Raw genomic sequence first — 20,364 nt, forward strand, 5'->3', positions numbered from 1 at the left:
CAAAGGATCACTTATCAGAGAGTTAATGGTTCTCAAAAGCAGAGAGATCAGGGAAAGAACTGCCTGAGAATGAGAACTAGAGAAGTAAATACTGGGACACAGCAACAGGTTAAACAGAGGACATTCTGTCACATAAAACAAGATTTCCCAATTATTTTGGGGTAATTTACTTTCTAATCATCCTTTTTTAAACATCTAAGTAATGTTCAGGCAGATAATACTTAATTGCACATAGAATAAAAAGATACAAACAGTCATGGGGGGAAATATCAAGTGTTTACCTATATTGGGAAAACTATATGCAAAAGGTAAAAATACATAACCAATCATATACAGTAGTTTCAAATATTTGTAACTTAACTCAAAACCCCTAAAAAGAGTTGAGACCATAGACTTTGATAATATATCATTAATTACACTTTTAATTTTTTTTAAAGATTTATTTATTCACTATGTATACACTTTTAACTTAAACGTTAATCATGGGCTGGGATGTTGATGTAGCACGCATGAGGCCCTGGGTTCAGCACTAGTTACATGATGCTGCCCTGCTGTTCTCTCTGTATCTCAGAACTTAGAGAGAGTAAGGGCAGAGACATCAGGAGTTCAAGTTCATCATCAGCTACATAACAATTCTGAGGCCAGCCTGGGATACATAAATACATACAGAAAAATAAAATGTTATTCGTAATAGTCTTAAAATAAATCTAATCTCCAAAATAACCTGTCTTATAATAGGATTTAATGGTATGTGATGTTTAAGTCATATGGCTAACAGCAGAAATATATCAATTACAGAGTCCAAATCAGAGTGTCACAGAGATCTAATAAATTAAATCGCCCAATAATAAAATAATTTCTGCCTTCAAACTTATAAGAACACTTTATTTTATCAAAGGCCAGGCTCAAACATACAAGAACAAAGTATCTGTTCCTAGCCGGGCAGTGGTAGCACACACCCTTAAACCTAGCACTCGGGAGGCAGAGGTTGGCAGATCTCTGTGAGTTCGAGGCCAACCTGGTCTACAAGAGCAAGTTCCAGGACAGTTAGGACTGTTGCACAAAGAAACCCTGTCTTGAAAAACAAACAAACAAAACAAAACAAAACAAAAAGAAAGATCTGTTCATATGCCAAGGGCCAAGGCTAAAACAATAAACTAAACAATAAATTAATCCTTTCAAAAGGAATAGGAACCATTAAATTTTCTTCTTGGGTTTGAGAGGCCCAAGATCCTTATAGAGTATACAGACAGCAGTGTTGAAATTAAGCAAGGAGTTTGGAAAGAAATCAAATAGTTCACCATTAATGCCACAATACATCGTCAGCACAGCCAAAATCAGTTGAAGTATCTGACTGTGAATACTCCATTTAGTAAAACGTTACACTGTAACTAAGTACAGCAGATACCTGAAAATCTCTCCAGCACGGGGGCTTAGACAGAGCCTGCAGCGCACAGTACTGTATTAACTGCAGAAACGTCCACAATAAGCAACCGTCTCTGGAAGTCCTGTGAATGGCAATATGGAATATAAATCCTGTGAATGGCAATATGGAATATAAAAAGGACAGAGAGGTAAGCCAGCTTCAGAACACGTGCCATCAGTACAGGAACTGCAGCTCCAGGCACTCACGTAAGCTGCTGACTTAGACGGCCCGCTGTCTGACAGGTACTGCGCCAGTGCCGAATTACAGAGAATAACACAACAAAAGGTCTCTGCGAGGACAGAGCCTGCTGTAGTCACACACATAACTAAATATGGCTTTTGGAAGAAAGACTTTTACAAAACAAAAACTTTACACTTGAGAATTGTGCATATAAATAGCATATTAAAATTTAAGGGGATCGTGTGGACTGGTGATTATTCCACGGCAAGTTCATTAATTAGATTTCCTGGATCCTTTCCCCAAGAGATTCTCACATGCAGATTTTCTTTCAACAATCAAATATTCCATCTAATTTTGCGTATGCCATCTGAAATGTTCCCATTTTAAAATCAGGACCTCAAAGACAAATTTAAATCAATGACATCATACATCACAAACATCCCAGGGTCAGCCAGTGTGATGGAGCTGGACACTGTCCTGTGCCAACTAGCTTTCGTCATCTCTTTGTAAAGGTATTATCTCAATTTCTTTGGCTATTCTTTCGGCTAATGCTTTATTATTTGCAGCAATTATTCTCCGAGACATCAAATCAAATGGTCCACCTGAAATCAAATCAAACATGGAAAACCAATTAGGAGAAAAGCACAGCTGTATCTTATGGCCATTTTAATAGGCTTAGTTTTCAAACAGAAAAAAGAATCTATCACTCGATGACAGCATTGCAGTCTTGAGATGATGGAAGTTTCTAGGCATCTTTTCTAGTAAGTACCAACATGAGGGATTTCAAGTTGGAACGCCATCCTCCCTTTTGGTTTCTTGTGGGCACTCTTAGACTTCTGCACCGTCTGAGCGTCTGCACATACACACACTGACTCCGATTCTCTTGCACATCGCTCTCTTCCCATTGCCTGCTTCACCTTGCGACATCTCCTTAGTAAACTCTTGGAACCCAGGCTTATTCTCTCCACTTTCTCCTACTGCTCAAAGTTAATATTTAACTGACCTAGACCAGAGCAAGAGAAGCGGTGGACAAAGCCCGCTGTCCACTCTCACTACGGCCTCTTCAAAGTTCATGGAACAAGCTTCAGAAAAGAGTAGACCTCCCAAACCCTCTCAGGAGCTCCGGGTATTCATCCTTGAAGAGTCACAATCATTTCTCAGTGTGTATTATAACTAGCTACTGTCTTTGCTTCTATTTCCTACTGTCTGGTTTTATAGAAAATTGTACAGCCCATTTTTCTATCAGGACATGTATCAGCCATCTTTTTAGAGCCCACACAGAAAGGAAGCCTACAGATGTGAAGAACACGCTTCGGGGTGCCATGACTTCACCTGTCACATCCATCAGCACTCCGCCTGCCTCGGTGACGATGACGCCAGCTCCTGCCATGTCCCAGCAATGGATCCCCATCTCATAGTAAGCATCCGCTCCTCCAGTTGCCACAAGGCACATATTAACAGCAGCTGTTCCAACACTCCGGATTCTAGCGCGAGAAGTAAAGATAGGTGGGAAAAACCCCTTAGAAAACGTATTCCTGTTTAAGGTCACTTTCCACGCCAACTGTGATTGCTCCCTTCAATCTAGAGAATAACTGTGGATAGAAGTATTCTCCATATACTTGAAACTTTCTCTCTATAAAAATGTTCTCTATATACTTAAAAATGAAGTATATAAAATTTAAATATCCTTGCTGTTCTTGCATGGACCTGAGTTCAGTTCCCAGCACTCACATGGTGGCTCAGTTCCAGAGGGATCTAATGTCCTCTTCTTCTAGCTTCTGCAGTCACTGCACGTATGTGGTGCACACACATATATGCAAGCAAACATTCATACACATAAACAAAATTTCTTAAAATAATCTAATCACAACGTACTGTGTAAATTAGGAATTTATCACAAAGCTACCATCTAATAAGACAAACAAACATGATAACAAAGTCTTTAAGGGGAGACAAAACAAAATACCAGAGAGAGCCAGGCATGACAGTACATACCTGTAATCACACTACCTGAGAGAGGCTGGAGTGGAAGGACCAGGAGTTCAAGGCCAGCCTGAAGTACATTGTATGATTTTGTCTCAAAAAAACAAAACCAGACAAACACTGAAGAACAGTGACCCTTGTGTGCATTCCGCATTCCTGTCTGGACCCCAGCACCATTTATTCTACATAGACAACACAGCACAACCATCTCCAGGCCGTGTGAGACCCCAGCACCATTTATTCTACATAGACAACACAGCACAACCATCTCCAGGCCGTGTGAGACCCCAGCACCATTTATTCTACATAGACAACACAGCACAACCATCTCCAGGCCGTGTGAGACCCCAGCACCATTTATTCTACATAGACAACACAGCACAACCATCTCCAGGCCGTGTGAGACCCCAGCACCATTTATTCTACATAGACAACACAGCACAACCATCTCCAGGCCGTGTGAGACCCCAGCACCATTTATTCTACATAGACAATACAGCACAACCATCTCCAGGCCGTGTGAGACCCCAGCACCATTTATTCTACATAGACACAGTGCAACCATCTCCAGGCCGTGTGAGACCCCAGCACCATTTATTCTACATAGACACAGTGCAACCATCTCCAGGCCGTGTGAGACCCCAGCACCATTTATTCTACATAGACACAGTGCAACCATCTCCAGGCCGTGTGAGACCCCAGCACCATTTATTCTACATAGACACAGTGCAACCATCTCCAGGCCGTGTGAGACCCCAGCACCATTTATTCTAAATAGACACAGTGCAACCATCTCCAGGCCGTGTGAGACCCCAGCACCATTTATTCTACATAGACACAGTGCAACCATCTCCAGGCCGTGTGAGACACTATGCTACTGTTCACTGCCAACTAGAAAGGCCTCATGGTTGTGCCTGTACCCACAACAGGCCAGCGGGGCTCTGCATGAACATTTGCTTTCTACAATTAATAGGAGCTTTAAAATGCTCAATAATGTCAAGGTCATAACAAAATGGAAGACTGTGAAACAACTTCCAAAAAATGGATGGGCAACGAGAATTAGGCTGTGTATACTGACACACACTTAATCTCAGCACTCGGGAGGACAAAGGAAATCATGGACTCATGCTAAAATTGGTGGTCAAGTCTTTGCACATTAAGTTCAAAGCCAGCTGGGGCTGTAGTGTGTAAGAACGACCCTCAAAAACAGAGGGCTCTCAGGATGACTCAGTGAGTCAAGGTGTTGTCACCAAGTCTGAGGACCTGAGTCCAATTCCTACAGCCCACAGTGGAGGGGGAACTGACTCCTAAACGCCGTCCTGTGATCTTCATGGTTGAACTGAAGCACAGGCAGAAACAGAAGCACTCGGGTTTGATGTGGTTATGTTACTGAATCTTTTACTAAGAAATAAACATGGTAGAGCAGCAGTTCTCAACCTGTGGGCCACAACTCCTGTGGCAAATCTCTACCTCCAAAAATATTCACACTACAATTCTTAACAGTAGCAAAATTTTGGTTATAAGGTAGCCATGAAATAAAGCCTGTTATAGACGTACAGAGTGCATATGGAACAAAGAAGGCCCAGCGTGAGGACCTGCAGTGACGGTGGCAGCACTGCAAGTTCAGAGCCGCTGCTCTCGAGTGGGGAGGAGGAGGCCGCTGCTCTCGAGTGGGGAGGAGGAGGCCACTGCTCTCGAGTGGGGAGGAGGAGGCCGCTGCTCTCGAGTGGGGAGGAGGAGGCCGCTGCTCTCGAGTGGGGAGGAGGAGGCCGCTGCTCTCGAGTGGGGAGGAGGAGGCCGCTGCTCTCGAGTGGGGAGGAGGAGGCCGCTGCTCTCGAGTGGGGAGGAGGAGACCGAGGCCAGTCTAGGCAGAAGAGGACACTGTCTCAAAAACAAACACAGCAACAATCACAACAGAAAGGAGCCAGGGAGAAGGAAACATAATGTCCGTAAGTTACTTCTTACTCAAATTTTCTTTTTCCTTTTTTGTTTTGATTTTTTGGGGGGCGGGAGCTGTTGTTGTTGTTGCTGTTGTTTTGAGACAGGACTCCACTAATGCTTCAGCCTCCTGAATGCTGAGGTTACAGGTGGGGATCACCGTATCTGCTTCAAATTCCTATTGTAACTAATATTTCAACCTCTGGAAATAGGCAGAGATTCATTCTCTCAAAGTTTATACTTTTTCAAAAGTACTGGAGAATGGATGAATTGTGTGGGTATTTTTTTTTCTGTATCTAAAAACAAACAACAACAAAAAACCAAAACCTAGTATCTTTCACAAAGCCAAATTTAAAAAAGGACAGGAATGACATGACACCTGTCAGGTCCAAAGTGTGCTCCACTCCCTGCTTCCCCACACCCCAAGAAAGAACAAACCCACTGACTCATCCAACATGGAGCCTAGGCCCAGCTCTACCTGGACTATAGGATGTCTGGCAGTTAGACATAAGCCAACAACCCTCAGGAACTTGTAAAACCAGTCTCCAACTGCCAAAAGGAGTCATTTCCCTTATCTGGCAGAAGGGACACAGGCTTCACTGGTGTGTATCCACCTGTGGCTATGTGCCAAAGGCCATGCCAGGTTCCAGGCTCCCTCAGTCCCTACTCACAAGTACACATTTCAAAACCCCACGCCAATCCCTTGACCCTTCCGTCCCTTACTCCGTGCCCTCCTCAACACGATTCTCACTGCACTCTGTATCCCTGGGTGCCCTTCTGTTCTCTCATGATCTCCAGTATTGGCTCCTGCTCCCAGCCATGTTCAGTCTACTCTCTGCTGTGGACACCTCCAGGTGCCCCTGGCTCTTCCTTCTCTCAAATGCACAATCAAACCTTAACCATACAATGGGCAGTCATGTACGCAGCTTCTTTGTCACCTCCTCCTTGAATAGAATACCTTTGACTTGGAGTGTGTTTTATAATTTAGCAAGATGGGTCAATCCAATTCCAAATGACAAGGTGAGCTGAGCACAAGGTGATGGCCGGAATCTAGGAACTGAGGAGGCCCAGGCAGAAGCACTGGGAGGCTGATACTACCTAGAGGAAACAATCTGAAACAAAGCCCGGGTAAGGGAAATGACTCCTTTTGGCAGAGATTTTACTGGTTTTACGTGAGACAAGGACGGGGCAGTGGGAGCTGACGCTGCAGGAGGAACGACCAGGACTGCTCACAAAGCGCCTGTGCTGTTTACCGTCCACAGTTAAAGAGCCACTCTAAAACAGGCAGCGGCAGAAGCAGCTTCCAGCAGCGCCTGTCATTGCTTCAGGACAACAGCCTCTCAGTTACCTTACCCCTACTACACAGACCACATCACAGTCGGCAGCATGGTTCAAGGACAACAGCCTCTCAGTTACCTTACCCCTACTACACAGACCACATCACAGTCGGCAGCATGGTCAACACATACCTGGAACATCTTACTCCTAAAAGACATGGTAAATACCGAAGAAGAGAATGATCTGGAAGTCATGGCTATGGTCATATCTCTACCTCGCTGTGTGATCTGCATGTGTCTGAGCCTGTGAACTCAGCTATTCACAAGGCTCAGTTACTAGACGATCCTTGGTGAATTCTTAGAGACATCCCTGAGGATGTTTCAGGAGAAAAAGTAGCAAGAGTTGGCAATAAGAGAGAATCCTAAAATTCTCTTGTTATTCAAATGCCTGTCTTTATTGTTTGAATGAGTTCTCACTATGTAACCCAGTCTGCTCGCCTCCGCTTGCCCAGAGCCTGGCTTCTCAAAGGCTTCGTTCATTTGGCAGTCTCTTCTTATGTAGTTCAGCTGCCTTTGAACGATTCTCTACAGTCCTCCTGTCTCAGCTTCCTAGAGGCCAAGGTTACAGGTATGCTCGACCATGTCTTGTAACAGTGGCTTTTTAAATGATAATTTTTACTGAGACATCTATAATAAAGGTCAGAAAAAACAGCAGCTATCACAAGACAAAGCAGGATGAAAGTAGAAGAGCAGTATCAACTCATTAATAGCTTTTCCTATTAAAAACATTTATACATTAACTTATAAATTCAACTCCATTCTATGTTTTGTACAAGGGATAGGTTTAAAATGGAGAGACAAAAATAGAGACAAGGCTTGGCATTGTGGCACACACCTCTAAGCCAAGCATCAGGAAGACTGAGGCATTGGGAAGGCCAAGGCAGCAGGACCGTGAACTCAAGGCCTGCCCGAGATACACAACAAAACTACGTGGGAAACATCAGAAACAAAACAAACAAAATTCACCTAAAACCACGAGGAAGATATTCAAGGTCAATTCTAGCCTACACACAAACACAATGGACTCAGACATACAGGAAGGGCACTTGTGCATGCGCACACGCCAGCAGGCATGAGTGCGCACGCACTCACATGCAGAGAAAGAGAGGGAGAGAGAGAGAGAGAAATAATCAAAGTGAATCCTTAAAAAAAGTGCAGCTATCTGGCAGTGTGACGGGGATGAGAAGGCTTACCCATGGATGGGAAGGGAGCAAAGCTTTTCCATGTTGGAAAGAACAATCCGCAAAGTCTCTGGCTTTCTGGACGAGCCCAACTCAGTCACCAAGAGTGCTTTGGTAATATCTGAAAACAGAAGTTATTTCAAATAAACAATTGGATGTCAATAACCAAAACTCTAGAATAAATCTAACACAATTCAGAATAAAATGGGATATTTAAATCCTTTTTCCTAGTTTTATCAAACATTTTCCCAAGCTTTAAAGTGTTAAAACACATAAAATTAGGTATGGTGCTCAATATAACCCTGTAATTAAAAAATAAAAATAAACAACAAAAAAGGAAATGAACAGAAATCATGCCCTCAACCTAAGTATTTAAGAGAAGGTTATGGCTGGGCAGAATGGCATGCATCTTTTAACCCAAGTGCTCAGGAGACAGAGACTGGTGGCTCTCTCAGCAAGGTCAAACTAGCCTACACAGCCAGTTCCCAGTTCCAGGCAGGAGCTACAGTGAGACCTTGCTTCAAAATAAAACAAAACCGGAAGGGAGAGAGGGAGGGAGGAAGGGAGGGAGGTAAGCAGGAAGAATAGAAAGGAAGAAAGGTTGGTTGGCTAGTTTAGGAGAGTCCACAAAGATTCCAACCTCCAGACTGTTCACAAGCTTAAAGCACTTGCTAAAGTGCAAGGCTGCTGAAGGTGCAGGCTGGAGATGCAGGACTGATGTGATGGTAGAAAGGTGACATACAATACCAGCCACCTGTCACACAGAAACAGTTCTACTCAGTGAGTGTGTATGTACACACACACATACACACACACACACACACACACACACACACACACACACACACACACACACACACACACATCAGGGTCCACACTCACACACGTAATCCCTCTCAGATGGCAACCCCCGATCCCACTCCCAAAAAGAAACCCTGTACTACTGAATATGGAAACTTCTCCCACATTCCCTCCAGAGGCCACAGACTATAACAACCATTTATATGGCGTCAATAGTGTACTAGCCATAACTAACCTAGAGACAGAGAAAACAAGTGTGTATGGACAGGGTATATGTAAATACATTATTTTATATGAGGAACTTGACCCTCACATAGACTGAGAAACTACTGTGTATCATTCTTAAAGATTCTCAGGTGATTTTTGTTGTTGTTGTTGTTGCTGGGAAAAGGTACATAATTTTTTTCTCTGATAAAGTTTTGCTACAAAGCATAGGTTGCTCTAGAACTTACTTTGCCCAGGCTGGCCTCAAACTCCGGATCCTTCTGCCTCTACCTCCTGAGTGTTGGGATTCCAGGAATATTCCCCCATGCCCAACTGATCTCAGCTTTAACATGCATTATTTATGATTTATTGACCAATAATGGACTGAGTGGCATCCAGTAAAATCCAGAATTCTAGGAAGGATAAGACACTGTGGCTGAAGCGCTATGTCCTGAACCCTTAGAAGAGAAACCCTGACGTAGATAACACATTTCTGTCAACGTCACCTAACACCGAGTGCACTTGCTCCATGCCATCTGCTTCTCCTGCTCCAACTATGACACTAAAAATGAGGTCAGAAGGGGAAAGGAAAAATAGTACAGTCCTGAGTCAGCTAATGCAGCTAAGTGCAGAGGTTACCATACGAACAGGAGTCAGCTAAACTAGCTAAGTGCAGAGGTTACCATACGAACAGAAGTCAGCTAAACTAGCTAAGTGCAGAGGTTACCATACGAACAGGAGTCAGCTAAACTAGCTAAGTGCAGAGGTTACCATACGAACAGGAGTCAGCTAAACTAGCTAAGTGCAGAGGTTACCATACGAACAGGAGTCAGCTAAACTAGCTAAGTGTAGAGGTTACCATACGAACAGAAGTCAGCTAAACTAGCTAAGTGCAGAGGTTACCATACGAACAGGAGTCAGCTAACCTAGCTAAGTGCAGAAGTTACCATACGAACAGGAGTCAGCTAAACTAGCTAAGTGCAGAAGTTACCATACGAACAGGAGTCAGCTAAACTAGCTAAGTGCAGAGGTTACCATACAAACATGTAAACTGTAAGCACACTTGGCTCAGGGCACCAGGCACCGGAGAACACACCCACCTTCCTGTTGTGAGACCCGAAGCTTCTGACCGTTACAAAAGGCTCCTTTTCCCTTCCTGCCAGTATATAGCTTATCTTCCACACAGCTATACACAACTCCAAACTCCATCTGCAGAGGGAAACAAGCCTTTTAGCAAACCTCAGTATTTTTCAATTAATTGGTATCTGCTTCTGAATAAAGTGACAAGAAAATCTAGAATACTAACAAACCCTATTCACACAGCCCAAACACAGTAGGTCATCAGACCTCAGCCCCACTCCTCCCTCTCTCCTAGCCTCAGACGCAGGCAGCTTTCTGTATTTCCTACAATGAACACTGTGTCGTCCATTCTCTGACAAACTATCCGCAGATCCTCCTTCTCTTCTGGTACCTTCTCACTAACCATTTCCCGTCCATATTGCTCATTTGAATTCTTGCCCCAATACCTCCATACTGAATGTAATTGCTAACACAATGGTACCGGGAGGTTTGGCCTTGAAGAGGCAACTGCCTTCTGCCAGGCAAGGAGTCAGCCTTCTTCCTCCCCAGCAGCACGAGAGTCACAGCCTCAGGAGAATAGCTTCACCAGACACTTCCCTACACCCCGGCCCCACTGTGTGCTGAGTTCTGTCAAAGCAGCCCCTCTCTCTCTTCAGTTTTGCGCTCCGCATCTCCACGCCCTGCAGTCTGCACTGACCAGCCAGTCTACGGCATGTGTAACAACCTTTGCTTACCCCAAAGGCTTTGCTCTAAAGAACTAGAGACAGGCGGTCATCCTCAAAGCTCTTTAAGATTTAACTCGAAAGCTCCACGTTCCCTGAGGTGTCCCTTAGAAGTTGACCCCTCAGGCTTTCTACCCATCTTGCACCGCTTCCATTTCCCTTCCAGCACTTCAATTCTCAGGTACTTCCAAGTCCACAGACTCAACTACTAACAATAATGTTGGCTCCAACAAATCCCATTACAGGAGTCTATGTGTTGTAACTGTCTTGCAGAAACCTCTTTTAAAGAGTCCAAAAAACTGTTCTTTGTGGTAAGACTTTTCTTTCTTTCTGGAAAACTTTAAATTTTCTAAGTGGCAACTAACATAGCCAACTTGTAAGACAACTTCTGCTAGGAAGCCGCCCACTGCACAACAGACAGCGCTGGATATTCTCTTCTGCATTCCTCTACACGCTACCTTCAGCTGAGGACACACCTGACTGCAACAAAGGACGGATTCAAAAGCAGAGACCACATTCTGCTCAGGCTGAGTCTATTGTAAAGGCTGATTTAGGACCACTGGGCATGCTACAGGAACAATGCGGTCTATAAGCAAGGGCTCATTTGTACTAAGTGTGTGTGTGCGTGTGCGTGTGTTGTGTGTGTCGTGCGTGCATGTTGCTAAGGATTCAATTGAGAGGTTTATATACACTAGGCCCTAGCACTTAGCCTGGGGCTTTTATTTCAGAAATTACTGAAATACACTTTTGTTCATGATGATCAAATGCAGTGCACAAGTTCCTTGAAGATAGCAGTCAAACAGCAGGGAACAAAGAGACCACAGTAGCTAACAGATTTTACTCTACTGGGTTTGGTATGAAAGTATTCAATTATGTCTAAGTTCCTAACATACCCTGCCATGTCCAGCCATTCTCTGGCCGCGGACATATCATCATCTTTCAATGTCTCCCTGCATTAACATCATGAAGACATGCTTAGAAATGTCCCACTCATCTCTGAGACATTTTAAAGTCACACTAACCCCTGTCATAGCTGCATGTGTCAGAAGTATGGTGGTGGCTTGTGTTTCCTTCACTTGTGTTCAAGTTCTCTTTCCAACTACGTCTTCTCAGGAAACAACCTCGTCCCCTGGAGATGCATGTGAAGATGCCCAGTCTTGTGGTTTACATTTATAGTGATGCGGGAAACAACCTCATCCTCTGGAGGACATGCATGTGAAGATGCCCAGTCTTGTGGTTTATATTACAGTGATGCAGGAAACAACCTCATCCCCTGGGGATGCATGTGAAGATGCCCAGTCTTGTGGTTTACATTTATAGTGATGCGGTGGCACAAACAGAGCACAAGAAAGATTTATTTTTTTTTCTCAAAAAAGGAAAGCAAGATATTTGATGGAACATACATTTAAGACATACCTGTTTATTTACAACGAAGCCAATTGAAACAGCTACAAAAGGAAACCTTAAAAAAAAAAAATTCACAAACTAACCAAGACAGAATTTAATTTCAACAAGTACTTATAAGATTGTTTTCAAATTAATTCTCATAACCCTGAAGATTGAATATGTCACAAGTTATGCATATAAATTGGAGAAAGATGCACGATCTACACACACACACACACACACGATGCTTCTACAGACGTTCACATATTCACATGACTGAAAGGGTCATAAGGACCTGGCAACAATGTCACTTCCCTCAGTAGCAGGGAGACAGAAGTGAGGCAGAAACTGTCCTGCACACCACGCTACAGCTCTTGAATGTCAAATACTGTAAATAAAGTAGCTATGTACAGGCTTTATTTTCAAATTGCAAATTTAATGCTGGTCACAGGTAAAAAGAAAACATTCCTCCCATTTTCCCCACCAGCAATAAACACAGGGAGAAATAAATTGTTTGTTCCTATTCTCACATGAAATTTGGAGCTGAATGTTAGAAAAATAAACCATTAGCCACAGTGATTTTTACGGCTTCTAGTTTGTACACAGATATTATATTCTCACACACAAGTGAACTGGAATTCTAAAAAAAAATTAGGCAAAATAGGTTCAAACATAACTGAGATAAACCTTGGTCCTCTGGAAAAACAGTCAGTGCTCTTAACCACTGAGCCATCTCTCCTCCCTGGGTTTAAGTAGTTTTAAAACTGAGGCTGAGAAAGACTAACTTGTGCGAAGTCACAAGCCAGTGAATAAGCTGGAGGATTCAAATCTCAGCCTGCAGATCCTAACGCCCACACACCTTGTTGCACCCTCTTTTCTCTCTGAGTAAACTCTGTACACTGTGATCAGTGCAGTTACCAGCTCCTTTGCTCTCAAGCGCCCGTGGCACTCCTCACACGTTTAGATCATCACAGTAACAAGGAGTGGAGGCCAGGTACCCCACACAAGGCCAGCCGGCACCACTGCTTCACTCATCCACATCTCAGAAAACACTGCACAGTGCACTTAGCTCCTTCACTACAGTTTCTGGACGGTTTCTAAAACAATTTATACAATTTCCTAAAGTGCATGTTGCCTTGACAATCGTCCCCTACTCTCCCTCCCCAAAACACAGCAGTAATGACATTAAATTAAAGGTGTACCTATGCACAAAGTTGGTCGTGCCGTCAATAGGGTCAATGATCCACGTGGGCTTGTCAGTGAAGACTGTCTTTTCCCCAGCTGCCACAGATTCTTCCCCAATGAAACTGAAAGCAAGAAACACAAACTTCTAACCTCTACATTGGATTCAGGACTTTAACCTTCATATCCTAAGCTCCAAGGTCTACCACTGAGCACAAGCCAAGCCTAGACTATTATTCTAACGTAGCTTTTTTTTTGGGGGGGGGGGGTGAGACAGGGTTTCTCCATAGCTTTGGAGGCTGTCATGGAATTCGCTTTGTTGACCAGGCTGGCCTCGAACTTACAGAAATCCACCTGCCTCTGCCTCCTAAAGGCTGAGATTAAACATGTGCACCACTACCACCTGGCCTAGTTTCTTTCTAAAAATATAAAACACACACACAAACATAACAAAGCTCTACTTTCCCAGAACAAAGGCACGTGAAACAGTACAAAATCCTAAACACAATACTGGCATAAACGCAGGGAAACACAAGCACATCTGCAAATGTCATCCATAAAATGAGAAATTAAGGAAATACAGTGATTTCAAAAGTAAGAGCACAGGGCTGCAGATGCCTGGATCCCAGCACTCTAGGTACAGGAGAGAGAATAATCAACTCCTGACCAGCCGGGCAAGAGTGAGACTTTGTCTTAAAATCAAACTGAAACAAATAAGAAGAGCACAACTTCTCTAGTTCCTATCAAGACGGAGAGTCCATAGAGCACTTTGAGTGTGAGGCTGCCTCCTAACTTAGACGACAGCAGGAGTGACAGCTGCATGGCCTCAGCACTGGCCTGGCAGCTGTCATCTTGTTCATACTGTCTCTCCTTCCCTGTCTCAGCAGACACAGCAGACAGCCCACGGGGCGCCAGCAGACACAGCAGACAGCCCATGGGGCGCCGGAGCTGCCAGCAGACACAGCAGACAGCCCACAGGGCGCCGGAGCTGCCAGCAGACACAGCAGACAGCCCACGGGGCGCCAGCAGACACAGCAGACAGCCCACGGGGCGCCAGCAGACACAGCAGACAGCCCACAGGGCGCCGGAGCTGCCAGCAGACACAGCAGACAGCCCACGGGGCACCAGCAGACACAGCAGACAGCCCACGGGGCGCCAGCAGACATAGCAGACAGCCCACGGGGCGCCAGCAGACACAGCAGACAGCCCACGGGGCACCGGAGCTGCCAGCAGACACAGCAGACAGCCCACGGGGCGCCGGAGCTGCCAGAAGACACAGCAGACAGCCCACGGGGCGCCAGCAGACACAGCAGACAGCCCACGGGGCGCCGGAGCTGCCAGCAGACACAGCAGACAGCCCACGGGGCGCCGGAGCTGCCAGCAGACACAGCAGACAGCCCACGGGGCGCCGGAGCTGCCAGCAACCACAGATGCCAAGGGATTCTCCCGACCTACTGGCGTTGTGGTGGCAGCACCTCTGGACCACTGACTAAAAGGAGCAGTGACCTCAGTCAAGGTCATGCAGCCCAGCCACTCCCATCTTCCCAACTCTGGCAAAATTGTGAAGCAGTATGTCTATCACTTAGAATTATTTTAATAAGAGTGACAGGTGACAGAGAAGAGCCACTAAGTTAATGAGAATATAAATTTACTGACAAAAATGACTGTCCATGCAACCATAAGTTGAGTTTATAAATGGTGTCTGACTTCACTGGCTTTCTTCTCTCCTGTTTTATTTTTTGACTTGTTTATTGTTTGAACTCTCCTAATAAATATTTGTCCTCCTTCCCTTTCCTCTACTTCTAAGCTGTTTTATTTGAGGAAGTATGTTCAGTCACAACTCTAAAACATTTCTCCTTCTCAGTGGCTAAAAGACTGGCAATGGCTGATGCCACAAGAAGGTAACAGAACTACAGCATTAAATTTCAAATTCTTAAAGTTCTGGGGATCAGACTCGCGGACTGGCACACACACAGAGTGCTCTACCGCTGACTGTTTCCAGGCTGGAGTTCCCTGAGACCACACACACTATCCAAAACAATGGCCCAGTCATCACCCCAGGTGTCTTCTCCCTGCCCAGCACCCTCAATTAAGCTCCTATTCAAGCCTAAGTCAACCCACAGTTTGGCATAGCACTAGCCTTGCGCACAGATTACAACCTAGGCTTAATTTTATCACTTTAAATTGGTGCCAGAAATACCTGTGAGATGGGTACTTTGCCTTTATTGACGAGAGAAGCATTTTTTCAACGTTCTGGTCGGTAACTGTTACCAAGTCAGCTGGAGAACTTTTAATCATGACATTCATCTCGTTTTGTAGAGCTTCACGAATCATCTAAAAAGATGTTTTGGTAAGCAAGTAAAAAAGATGTAAGTAATTTTAGACCAAACAAAAGGTAAATTACAAAAATAATTTCAAGCATTCAATCAGTCTTACATGATGTTCTTAAGTTTTTCTTTCAGAAATGTCTATGAAATAAGGTAATTTTAGAGTTATGACCTTCTAGGTAAAATATTACATAATTTCATATCCTATTTTAGATTCAGGAATGTCTGAATCTAAAGCTTAACAATACAAAGTGAAAATCCCAGCTGCAGTGCCAGTGCTTGCCTAGCATGCACAGTCCTAAGTTCCATCCCTAGTGCCACACACGCACACACATGCATTCACACACGAGCACGCACACATATGCACACACACACATACACACTGTATTTAAAGTGTAAAACAGCTAATATGAATCTGAATATGCTTTGGCAAACAAGGCTGTACTGCAATCTACACACATCCCATTCTTGGCACGGAACTAGTCCATACCTCTCCAGCTCGTCTTGCGAGGGTGACCGCATAGTCCATGCATTCCTGCCAGGGGTCCGCCATCTTCTGAACAAGTTCAACACAGGCAAGCACAGACAGTTACAAACTCTGCAAGCATCTCAACTAGAAACTCACCTCTGATTCACCTTCCCTGTTTACAGTTCAATGCTTTCCCCAAGATATAGGCCTAGTAAAAATCATTTTGAATTATCACATATTTCACCTGCATAGTAGAAACCTTTTTTACTGTTATTGTTTTGAGACAGTGTCTCATAGTCTAGGCTAGTCTCAAACTCCTGATCCCCCTGCCTCTACTTCCCAAGTTCTAGGATTACAGGCATATGCCACTATACCCAATTAATATAAGAATTACCAAAGAGGGAAAAAAAAGTTCTAGGAAGCTGTCTTCCAAAGTGTCCATACAATATCAAATTTTGGGGAGTGGCCATACCATGTCACATTGTTGGGGTGGTGGGGATCCAATTGAAGCTTAGGTAATAGATTCGGTCAAGAAATAGTCTAAAGGTTAGGTGTATGACTAGGTGGGGAACACGATAAAGAACCCCAGGAAGGCTGAAATAAAAGTAGTTTTGAAGACAAAGGAGCAAAAGATGTCTGTGTTAACTACATTCAGGAAGTGCTTTGCACATGGAATTTTTTTTTTCAAAAAATAAGGTTGTAAAAGTGAAGAACTTAAGGTGCACAGATCAGAAACACTTTGCCAATGTTATATGGGCAGACTTTACAGAATACATACTCAATTCTGATTGGAAGTTCCTTGCTTTCTGTTACAGCACTCTTGGTGTGTGTGGGGGGATTCCTAGGTCTAAAAATATAATTATAGAAGTAAAGGCACCATTTACTTCCTGGGCTTCAGGGAGGGGGAAGCATAACCGTGTGACATCACAGCTTGACCACACGCTAACTATTCCTAGCACAGAGATTCATGGAAACGGTCACACTCAGAAAAGGTGGTCTTTTTTATAAAGCCACACTAACTCTGCTTCACAACTGAGAGCAAAGGACACCGTGTTCCTCTTTAGAAGCGTGTGAAATCTCTGCCTCATTGCACAGGCAGAGAAACGCGGGGACACGGAGTATCTACTGGGTGTTGCTTTGTTTTCCTTTCTACTTGAGACAAGGTGGGCTTCAAGTTTCCAGACTGATGGCACGCATATGCCATCATGACTAAATGCCTTTTCCCCGTGATACAAGCATTCGTGTAACTGTGTAACAGACCCTTTGTGAGTTATAAGCTGCTTGGAGCTCTTCAAAAATGCTTTGCAAACTTTATCATTCTTGTTCTTATCGCTTCTTGTCTCCTCGCAGCCTGACACTTGGGCTGGTCAGCTCAAGCCTCTTACAGGCCATCTTGTGTCAACACTAACAGAACACTGTTTCAAAAGACATCCATCCTATCTTCAAAGGACCATCCAGGGAACAGATGTCAGCCAAGAGATATCTGTACAAAAACCGCTGTTGCTCCTCGGCATTTAGTCAGTTCTAGGCATGCGCTATCTTTTCAACCAGTCTGAAGAGATTTCTTGAGGAAAAGGGGACTGATAAATGAATTTTTCTGAGATGCCCTGAAATGGACGGAGGTCCAGAAGAGGGAAGAAATAAAGGAAGTCAATTAGGTAACAGTTGTTGGGGTTTGTTCTTTTCTCGGGGACGGGACTGGGGCAATAATGGAGAACTAAGAAGCCTGTGAGCTGAAATCCAAAAATCACAGACGCACTTTTTAGCCTTGTTGCTGGTAGTTTACAAAATGTGCCCCAAGTCTTGGCCCTTTTCCTAGCTAGTATATTTAAGAAGCCCTTTTATTTCAAAAACCTCTTTGCCTCAGGACCTGTTTTTCGGGGGTCATAGTCTTCACTTTGGGAACAAAGCCATACAGACTTAAAACTGTTTCTGTCCTGTAAAGCCGCTCCACTCCCCTGTCACCGCTCCAGACGCAAGAAATCACCGGATCTGGGCCTGTCCACCCCTGACCCAGGGAACTTGCCAGATAGGTCCGCAGTGTCGGGCTTGTTCTGCGACCCAGAACCTCAGCGATCAAGGAAGGTGGCCTGGCGAACCCGCTCGGCTGTTTCCGGAGTACTACGGAAAGCATACCAGGTAGGAGCGCCCGCCCGCCGCCTCGGCCCAGCATGGGGGCAGCTCGCCTGCAGCTCGCCACAGCCCGCGCCCCGGCTGTCGAATAACGGGGTGCGGGATGCAGGGACAAAAGGAACTTACCTCGCGTGAGCGCACGGCGATGCGCAACTGCCGGGGTCGAGGGCTCTGCTCTTCCGGAGGTAACGGGTCTCGCTCACACAGGAAGTCCCGCCCCTGAGAGCCTTCGGGCAGAGCCGGAACCTCTAGAAACCCCGCCTTCACGTCTGGACTCCCCCCGGAGTTGCCAGCTTGAATGTCCTTGGCACTGCAAAGCTTGGTCAGGTTGAAGTTGGTGTATTCTCGCATTCTCCTGCATTCCCTTTCTTTAAGAACCCCTTTTTATTATGCAAATCTCCACTTTTGTCTTTTCAAGTTTTCCCATTTCCCTTTCTCCCGTCTGGTCCATCCTGCTCTTTGGTCACAATACATTGGTATTGTGATTGTCATTGTGCAGCTCTTATTATTTGATAAACCAAACCTAAAGGAGATTTTAATTTTTGATAATTGGTTGTCAGCACTAACACTCTTCTTCTCAGCAATCCACGTAGATACCTATTGTTGTTTGTTGAGGACTTGACATGCTACAGGCAGTTGTACTTCCCACCCACCCCAATGCTCAGTTCAAGGATAAAGCCTAGGGCTTTGTAAATAGTATACAAGCACCCTGTCACTGAGCTACCTTCCCAGACATGAATTTTCAACAGTGTCCCATTAGGTAGCATAGGTTGGCTCCTGAAGTCCTTGATCCTCATCTCACGCCTTTACTTCCAGAGTTCTCAGGTTACAAGCGTGTGCCACCACATCAGGCAGCAGCTGTGTTCTTACATGCTTAAACATAAGTGTTCCAACAATTTCATGAAGAGTCTCTTTATTATACAGATAATGAAACTGAGGCTTGGAGAAATTAAGGGATGTGTCCCAAACTTACACAGTATGAACACAGCACCCTGACTCCAAAATCCACATACAAAGACCAATTTGCTCCATATGGGCAACAGAGGCTCACGTATGGCTCCTCAAATGTTTCTTCACAGCAAATGGTAGGTCATGATGACAGGTATGTTACTCTTAACTGGAAAACTCTACACATATGACCTTCCACACGAGGACTACAATGTCCCTGCATAACTCCTTGTGAATTCATTGCCTCTCTTGATTTAATCAAAAGACAAGAAACTATTAATGATGTGCAACATGTCTCAGCGATGAGTGGCAGGAATGGTGAACCCAACTTGTAAACAATTATCACAAAGAGCCAAAACTTGTCCTTGCTCTTTTGAGGAATGAAACCTTAAGAGACTGATTTGGAAGCTGGGCGGTGGAGGCTCACGCCTTTAATCCCAGCATTTGGGAAGCAGAGGCAGGCAGATCTCAGTGAATTTGAGGCCAGCCTGGTCTACAAAGCGAGTTCCAGGACATCCAGGAATATTACACAATGTAGTAATAAGAGCGGTGGGGCTGCGTGCCCAGCACCACAGCCGCCTGGCTAGCTTATGCCCTGAAATAACAACACACAAACTGTATTCATTTAAACACTGCTTGGCCCTTTAGCTCTAGCCCTTACTGGCTAATTCTGATATCCCGATCAACCCATCTCTAATAATCTGTGAGCACTGGTCTTACTGGGAAGATTCTAGCCTACATCCATCCAGGATCAGAGCTTCATCGCGTGTGTCTGCCCGGGAGCGGGGCGTGGCGTCTCTCTCTGAGGCGTCTGCTCCCGAGAGGAGAGCTGTCGAGTCTGAGCTCACTTCCTCTTCCTCCCAACATTCTGTTCTGTTTACTCCTCCCACCTATGTTTTAACCTATGAGGGCCAGCCAAGCAGTTTCTTTATTTTTTTAACCAATGACCTTCCTCCATCAACACAGAGAAACAATGTCTCAAAAAACAAAAACAACAACACTCTCCTCTGCCCCTCCTTCCCCTGCCTCAAAAAATCAAAAAAAAAAAAAAAAAACCATGAAAGAAA

At 44.6% G+C, this 20,364-nt stretch overlaps 1 protein-coding gene across 3 annotated transcripts; it reads right to left on the reverse strand.

Moving 5' to 3' along the window:
- Positions 1-864: 864 nt before the first annotated feature.
- Positions 865-18,745, reverse strand: Impa1 (inositol monophosphatase 1). 3 transcript variants are annotated; one of them, XM_075971502.1, is made up of 9 exons: positions 18,476-18,745; positions 16,238-16,300; positions 15,621-15,754; positions 13,441-13,545; positions 12,269-12,314; positions 10,151-10,259; positions 8,058-8,166; positions 2,939-3,090; positions 865-2,208 (listed from the first exon to the last, which is right to left on the reverse strand). In XM_075971502.1, the coding sequence occupies exons 1-9, from the start codon at positions 18,698-18,700 to the stop codon at positions 2,093-2,095; spliced, it is 1,059 nt and encodes a 352-aa protein (XP_075827617.1). In that variant the 5' UTR covers positions 18,701-18,745; the 3' UTR covers positions 865-2,092. The 3 variants fall into 3 exon arrangements, with proteins under 3 accessions (XP_075827617.1, XP_075827616.1, XP_075827618.1); XM_075971501.1 differs by having other exon boundaries at positions 16,238-16,303; positions 18,476-18,743; XM_075971503.1 differs by having other exon boundaries at positions 16,238-16,303; positions 18,243-18,507.
- Positions 18,746-20,364: the final 1,619 nt, after the last annotated feature.

Source organism: Microtus pennsylvanicus, chromosome 5 (assembly GCF_037038515.1).
Source record: "Microtus pennsylvanicus isolate mMicPen1 chromosome 5, mMicPen1.hap1, whole genome shotgun sequence".
In the NCBI taxonomy this organism is placed as follows: domain Eukaryota; kingdom Metazoa; phylum Chordata; class Mammalia; order Rodentia; family Cricetidae; genus Microtus; species Microtus pennsylvanicus.

Bases quoted from the DNA above. Each gene is read 5' to 3' on its own strand.
- Impa1 (XM_075971501.1), bottom strand. From the start codon at position 18,700: ATGCGAGAATACACCAACTTCAACCTGACCAAGCTTTGCAGTGCCAAG. The intron at 16,304-18,475 runs GTAAGTTCCTTT...GAACTTGTTCAG, and splicing joins TCGCCGTGCGCTCACGCGAG to AAGATGGCGGACCCCTGGCA. The intron at 15,755-16,237 runs GTATGGACTAGT...ACATCTTTTTAG, and splicing joins TCGCAAGACGAGCTGGAGAG to ATGATTCGTGAAGCTCTACA.